Here is an 8,075-nt window from a genome sequence, read left to right on the forward strand (position 1 = left end):
AGAGGGATGACGAGTCGAGACTCAAAAGGAACTCCAAATCCAGTTTTCACTTTCCCCCTCTTATAGTTTCAGCGAAGAGCACGTTACCAGTAGCACGCAATGGGGAGTCTATTCACGGGCTTTCATATGGCCAATATCATATTCACATCTTGATAAGAACTTGATGGCACATCTCACACAGAAGCCACTGGGAGGTGTTTTGTGATGCATCATAGCAAAACTGTCCATCTGTGCCAATATACTCCACTACTGTATTCAGTGATGAAAGGTTGTGCCGGAGCACTGACGTTTTACTTGTTGAACAATATGGATTGAAATAATTTAATAATAACTTTATGAATTATAAGTAAGAGGAAAATGACACCTTATGTGAGACATTTACTGGAAATCAGACATTGTGGCACTTTCTTTCGTCATTATTCACAAATATCATGAAATCAAATGAGTCCACTATTCAATCTCTACTGGCACTGTGAGATGGAGCTGTCAGGGATGGACCCCTGAAGTGTTCTCCATGTCTCACCGTGCACTTGCAGGGTCCCCGATGACTCGGCTTTGCCCACGCTGTTCTCCGACACGCAGGTGTACGTGCCCTCGTCCTCGCCTCGTACCTGGGTCAGACGCAGACTGTTGTCGCTGCGGATCTCAAACCTGGAAAGACATTAAGGCTTTTCTCAAAACTGCACTTGTTGGTGATTTATTTGATGCAAACTGCAAAGTTATGTGAGTCCATTGAACCTTTGAGATGTAACAATGTGCAGAGCTATCAGGCTAAGAACGAGGCTGCTCTGGAAAGTTTCTGTAATGCAGTCGGCAGCATGGGACTGGGTTTGGTGAATCCTACATTATTGTTTTATAGCTTTAGGCTCCCTGTGGAGATCTGGATCCTGCTGACAAGTAGGGAACGTTTCCCCTGAGGGATCATTAAAGTTTCATCCAGTCAAACCCACAGAGGCACCAACAGTCACTGTGTTGCAATCCTCTCATGACTGCTAACATGTATCACTGGCATTACTTTATCTTTAAAGGTACAGGGCTGTTGGATAAATACGTTGCTTTGTATTCGGATGACCTTCACAAGATGCAGGACTTTTGATTCCTATAATAAACTTGTATCTTTGGAATGTACGGCGGCGGGAATTTGTTCATATTTGACGTCCAAACATCATCCTTTCAAAAATGTGTGTATTTTGCAATTTTGTTGGCTTAATGCGAGGGTGAGTAATGTATTTTAGAAAAATGATATTATGTTATATATATATGTATTCTAATTTTAGTTGAAGGGCCCTGGTTTCTGCTCACAGGACACTAATATACGCCGGTCCTATCATTGTATTCAGCCTTAATGAAATGACTGGACGCCTGCCTATCCATGCACTCATTGCAACACCAGTTTTCCAAAGCTATGAGTCCTAACACTGTTGATCAATTTGGGGGCGTGGCTTTGGCCGGAGGCCAGAAGGGTCAGTGCTGCCGACTCGGTGACTTCTGGAGCTGCTAGCTACCGTCTTTGGAAAAGAGTTGGGCCAGGTTTCTAGGCCGGACCCTTCTCCAAGCCCAGCGTCTCTAACTTTACCTTCACAAGCTGTGGGAACACATCCCTAAGCACAGAACATTGGGAGCAGCAGGGTGGGGCAGATAACAGATCCTCTCCTCCGTACCTGGCCCGGGGCAGCTCTCCCTCCTCCCTCCGCCAGCGGACAGTCGGCGTCGGGTCTCCGTGCACCTCGCAGAAGAAGTCCACCGTGTCGTCTGCCAACACCACCTGGTTCACCGGCTGCCTGGTGAACACCGGCCTCTCTGAAGACCGGGAGAGAGGATTAAAAATGCTGCCGGTACCAAACTTAAATGAGCCCTCCAGGGCAATTAGATTGCTGTAGCAGCCGAGACTAAGATGTGGATGAGAATAAATAGTGACTGCAGAGGAAATAGATTGTGAAAACTAAATCACCACAACTGAACGGGAACAGGAAGGAGGCATCATCATTGTTGGAGTTACAGTGTTGAGCTAAACAGGTGGGGGGATCCATCTGGGTGCATCTGTCCAGAGAGACAGATGTGAGCTCTTATTGTGATCAGAATTTAAAAAATGGTGACAGCCGAAAGAAATTAGTGCAGATCTGCACTAGCTATTATCTTGCAAACTTCCCGCATGGCAGTACTATCACAGATAAGCAGGAAGTGTCTGGTCATTTTCAGGAACCATACACTGATAAATGAGGCGGTACACGCTGGGTTTAGGTTTACTGTTGTTGGAAAGGAGCAGCATCTGGGTGATGAGGAGGAGGGGTTTGGTGGGCAGAAAAGAAAATATCAATCCTCTATCTGTTTCCTTGGATCAATACACACTTTGGGAGCGCTTATGCTGCCGCTCTGCTGAGCAAAGCAGAGACTCAAAGACAGGGGTGGAAGCAGAGAGGTCGGGGGAGCAAAGCAAAGGGCAGCTGGGAGGGAAACATCCATCTTCTGCTCCAACATCAGCCCAGGAGAAAACTAATCCAGGGTTTGTGAGGCTGACTATAAGAACCAGTACACATCTTTCCTTAGAGTTACAGGATAGTCCTTTCCTAAATGAAAGGACATTTATTGAAGTCCAATACTTCAATCCAATGACTCCAACGTAGACTATTAACACTGTAATGTGTATATCATTGTATAACCGTAACAATTATTATTCCAAGATACAGACTTCTCTGTTTTCAAAGGAAGTGGCAATGTGATGATAAATTAGATCAATATAACTCCCATATGTTCCATTTCCCATGCGGTGTCATTTGCCGAGACCCACCAAACACCACCAGCTCAGCGGGATCGCTGTCTTTCTCTCCGACCATGTTGGTTCCAACGCACACGTACATGCCAGCATCGCTCTTCCTGCTGTTGGAAATCATCAATTTGCCTCCTCGCATCTGAAAAGTGAGGCAAAAAAAGGAGGAGATGGATGAAAAGGTAAACAAAGTGTGCACACACACGTGCACGCTCCAAAATAGCAGCTTTAGAAATCTGGCTTCATTGTATTTCCACCTTGTGTATTTCTAGAAGGTGGTGTTCTGAGCAACTGCCTTGAAGGATTCAATTAAACAGCAATCGATGCAGTTCAATAGTGATGCTGCTTTTCAATGATCAACAATGATGGAGTTGGATTGATTCTTAATTAGCGCGTCCTCATCAAAAAAGAACAACTCAGAATTATTGATTGGTCAGTGTATGGAAAATGAGCTTGTGTGACCGTAACAACGTATTATCTGTCCAAAACTTACAGTGATCCTCTCATCTCGGTCGTTGACCCGGATGTTGTTCCTCTTCCAAGAGATGGTGGGCTCAGGGTGGCCTCTGGGGGGGATGCACTCCATGACAGCCGGCTCACCTGCTGCTACCACCACATCACTGGGCGTCTGACGGAAGTCGTCTCTCAGAACTGGAAAAGAAGAGACGAGGTTAGAGTCTTTGTCTTTCACCTGGCTTTGCCTCAGTGTTGTTCTGCCGACTGCCCTGACATTGACCTGTCCATGACACTTTTCTTTATCCGTCTGTGCATGAAGTCCGGTTAAAGTTGTACTGACGTGTGGCATGAATGCCAAAAAACATGAATGCCAAAAAACATGAATGCCAAAAAAGTGCAAATCCTAAATTAGGATCATCGCTCACTGTTTGACTGAGCGGAGTAACACAAAGCATATAATGTAGGGCTGTAACATGGCGTCCCTATGGTCTTCATCCAGTCCGTGTCATGTGTGTGGCGAACACACACACAGTAGATGCATTATTCAATCTGACTCACACACAGATACACACACACACACACACAGTTAGCAAACGTATAAATACACTTGGATACATTGGACCTCTGATGAATCAGTGATCTAGAAGGAAGCCACTGCAATCCAGAATATAACTCTTGTGCTTCCCCTGAATCCATGAATAAAACATGAGATTTGTCTTCATATTCCAACATCTTGCCTGTTACCTGAAGGCACTGGGCTTCTTCTCTCCTATTTCAGTCTCTAAGGCTCTGTGACCTCTCACATTACAGGTGTGGAGGATGGTTTTGTCCTCTAGAATGATGGACTGACAACACCTCAGAGACCGATGCCATGCAGGCCTGCAGGGTACGTCTGGCCCCAGCCACTCCAGGGACGTACAAAGGGGATAAACCAACGAGACAAAGGTTTCCCAGTCCATTCCTAACTGGCCCGACCATCCCCCCCAAAAAGACGCCAAAAGCATCTCCCCGCAAACTTCCCTTTCACATCACAATCACTCCCTCTGCATTTATTAAGAAATGTCTGAAAACGAGCAGCAACACTTTCAAAACAGCATTTGGAGGGCATCAAATGTTCAACCCTCAAATATTCCACAAAGTTCTCTTTGAAGCGACGGCAAGATGTGAGATGTGGACATCAAGGAGCTGGTGGATGATTAATTGATGCCAAAGGAGAGCACGGCTGATTTGCATACTCCCTTACATTATATTGATATGTCTCATTGAGGTATTAATAAGTTATATCAACGTAATGACATTCCGCTCATGTCCTGAGTGTGCTGAGCTCTCCAGGGCTGCTGAGGCTGACATGAAGAGAGGACTCAGTATTTCACCTTAAAAAGAGCAAGTCATGTCAGAAACTGCTGTTCTAGTTTGGGCTCTTCACAGAGTATGAATGTTACATAACGCGTATGTCTGTAAAGGCTGAATAAGACTAAACTGACTGAGCACATTAACACCATATACTTCTTCAATGAGTACTCATCTTCGCATTCAACACTGTTTAACATTTATGCATTATCACCTTTCAGGTTGAAATGTGTCAACAGCAGCAATCTTTACACATTCGAGACCAGGGGTGGAAATGACCTCATTTTGTAAATATTATTTTGGATTTATGATTGAGCAGATGGAACCCTACAATTATTACATAAAGTCTTAAGAACACCTCGGATCATAAGTAAAACATTCATTGACATGGTTGTGGTGGTATCTCCATACAGTTGATGAATCATTAGCCATCAGCTTTTGTTTGATGTATTCTTGGAGGATTGGACCTTTGGGCTGAAGGACGAATGGGCTTCCAGTCCACTGGGACATTTGGGTTTTGGAATAATGAGCCGGCCCCATACCATTAACATTTGAGACTCGGTCCTCTTTGGGGAATGAGAAAGCCCGAGAAGCTGGTCCCGACATTTAAGAGCATCACGAGTTGTCAGAAGGATTGATGGATGGGGATTGAATACATATTGGCCTTTTCATTAACGCGACACGTAGGGATGTAAGATCGTCTGTGCTTCTGCTTCCAGCACACGTCGTTTCATTTCTACTCTGGAAGTTAAGGAAGGTATTCTTTCCAACTCCATCCAATACCCCTGGGACTCCCTGTACAACCGGAGTTATTTGATCCAAAGGCATTTCCTTCTGAAATGTGTCTTCAGTAGCGAGTGTTTTATTTACATTTGCCCTGAGAATTAATAGAATACAAAACAATTTTCAAAGCTTATATTTTCATGTTCACTTGATATGGGAGGCCTTGAGGACCGAAATGAGCAAACGAGAGAATATGTTATTACAGAGGGGAGAAAAAGATGCTGCGAGTCATCCTTCATTGGTGCCAGTGGCTGAAACAAAGTGTATGTAAAGCAGAGACATGTGTTAGTGCTTGGCAGTAAATGCCTCCATTTTATCCTCACCGTCTAGCACTACTGATAGATCCCTGGATGTGTGCTTCTATATTGTATTTACGCATGTCTTCATACATGGGTGGCTGTGTAAGTGAGAACCAACCCCGATGTAATGTCACAGACCAGCTGGGGGGAGTCACCGCCTCATGTCATTAATGACACGCCACCCCTAATGACATCACAGGACATTATCATCACCATCCGGGTATCCATGTGTCCATAAATCCATCCACATAACCTCGCTAGACCTTTGACATTTCTCTATCTGAAATACCTGGCTGTGTGTGAAAAATGCATCGTATCTCAAAGTCAGGCCGGGCGCCGCAAAGACTCATTTCTCTTCTTGTCAAGATAGCGCGGCGTCCTGTTTGAGTGCGGGAGAACGTGGGCGTGTCCGCGTCGACATAAATCAGCCTGGTTGGTTTGTAATCAAGGTCATGTCCGTGTTTTTCATTTCCTCATTAGGAGTGAGGAGCTTGCCTTCGCCCTGATAAAGTGCACGTCTATGCATTTCATTGTGGGCACAGAACCACTATGTTGCTGTCTTTAAAAAAAAAAAAAAAAAAAAGAAATCTGTCTCTTATTGCCACTTATGGCTTCAGTCAGTCCATATCCTGATAGCCAATTACTTAGCCCCACAGCGTTTGGGGCCTTTCCAATCCTGGAATGAGATGCGAACAACACCCCTGACCTTATCCGTACCTGCCACTGACATTTCTCCCGATCTCTATTCACGACAGATTACGAAACCCTGACTAAATTGTTCAGTGAGCTAACCCATCACGCAAAGCGGGGAGGGAAAGGGGCGGCGCGATGCTCTCCGAGTCTGAATTACCATGAAAGGACCGCCGCGGTGACCTGTCACACACCACTCGGAGACCCTGGCTCCAGGGGCCCTGATCTTTCCCCGTTCTGCCCTCTGCACTCTCCAGATCTGAGCGAAAAGAGGGTGTCTAGAAGTTTATTAGGCACTGGCAATTACCCATGAGGCCCTTTGGGGCCCATATTAAGTGGGTGCTCTTTGACCCTTTCTCTAAAGCCCTTCAACAAAGCCAAAGTAATCCCCACCACTGGGCCTGAACGGAGAGCTTTAATCAGAGCACAGTAACACACACAGATAAGGGGCGCATGAAATATGATGTCGGATTGGAATGGAAACCTTAAAAATGCATAACATACATCCTACAACCAGAGTCTCACATGTGACAATACAAACCAGAAGACGATATCTGTCTCCCAGTGGGGATGTTGTTGACCCATGAGAAGTAGTGCTGGCTTTGGATCTTTAAAGCTCTCGTTAGTGGGCTCAAGTGTAGTATGTGGACGGCTGTGGGCCATGTTGTGGCTGTATGGGATGTTTCATTGACACCAATCACAAGTGGGTTGTTTCGTCAGGTACTAATTCATTGTGTTAGCCTCCACTCATATTATCATTGGATCACTTTATGTATTTATTGTTTCAGGAGCCCCAACAATGGAATGGAATAGATTAGACCATCAAAAAGAAAATACATCAGTTGTTGCCATTTTTCTTGTAAAAAGGCCGAAACCCTCTTGGGGTCTCAAAGGAGAGGATTTGATGCTTTTCTTTGTCGTATATTAGTAAACTGAATATCTTTGGCTTTTAACCTGTTGGGTTGTGGGTGTTGTTAACATTTTATAGCAAAACGATGAATCGAGAAATTAAATCTTGAGTCGCAGCGCTAATCGTTTCTTGGGTTAATTTCTACAAATCGACGTCACGATATGAAATCCGCTCCTCAACACATCTAATAATCCAAATGAGATCCGTGAGGCTTTTAGCTTCCCTGTCTGCGACAGATTGCTGTCTGACTGTATCTTCACACAATGACAAGCGCATTAGTCACAAGAAAACAAACGACGGCCATCTGCAGGCAGCATTGATCAGCTTGTGACGCACACTGATGGATGTGTGAGTTACAAATGACACGCAACCATTACAACAATTAAAACAATCTATTCTTCGCCCCCCAAAAAAGTGTTGTTATTGTAGGGAAGTAATATTAATGTGTGACCACTGGACTTGTATTTTACCACATGGGCAAAGTAGCACGACCCGGCTGTATATCAGGGCATCATTTGAGCATTTAATTGGACATGAAAAACACCTTTGGGGCGAGCTCAGGCTCACTTTTAATTAAATGGTTTTATCGCAGTCGTTAATGTTCCAAGGACTGTGTGTGTGTGTGTGTGTGTGTGTGTGTGTGTGTGTGTGTGTGTGTGTGTGTGTGTGTGCGTGGGACAGAACCCCCTCAAGAATATATATTCAGATGGCAGAGAGAGAATGACGGATAGTCCCTTGGCAGGCTGAGCAAAGCGAGGGATGGAGGGATGGGAGTTGAGAGAGAGGCGCCGTCGGGTTCAAGCGCTGTTGTTGGGGACTG

General features: G+C 45.0%; 1 protein-coding gene across 1 annotated transcript in view; it reads right to left on the minus strand.

Annotated features, from left to right (window-relative positions):
- The window catches only part of robo3 (roundabout, axon guidance receptor, homolog 3 (Drosophila)), an 80,908-nt gene that overhangs the window by 41,734 nt on the left and 31,099 nt on the right, over positions 1 to 8,075 (minus strand). The window contains 4 exon segments of the mRNA XM_034550729.1: positions 524 to 651; positions 1,662 to 1,800; positions 2,789 to 2,909; positions 3,261 to 3,418. Of these exon segments, the coding sequence (XP_034406620.1) occupies positions 524 to 651; positions 1,662 to 1,800; positions 2,789 to 2,909; positions 3,261 to 3,418 (546 nt within the window).

This window comes from Cyclopterus lumpus, chromosome 14 (genome assembly GCF_009769545.1).
Source record: "Cyclopterus lumpus isolate fCycLum1 chromosome 14, fCycLum1.pri, whole genome shotgun sequence".
Taxonomy (NCBI): domain Eukaryota; kingdom Metazoa; phylum Chordata; class Actinopteri; order Perciformes; family Cyclopteridae; genus Cyclopterus; species Cyclopterus lumpus.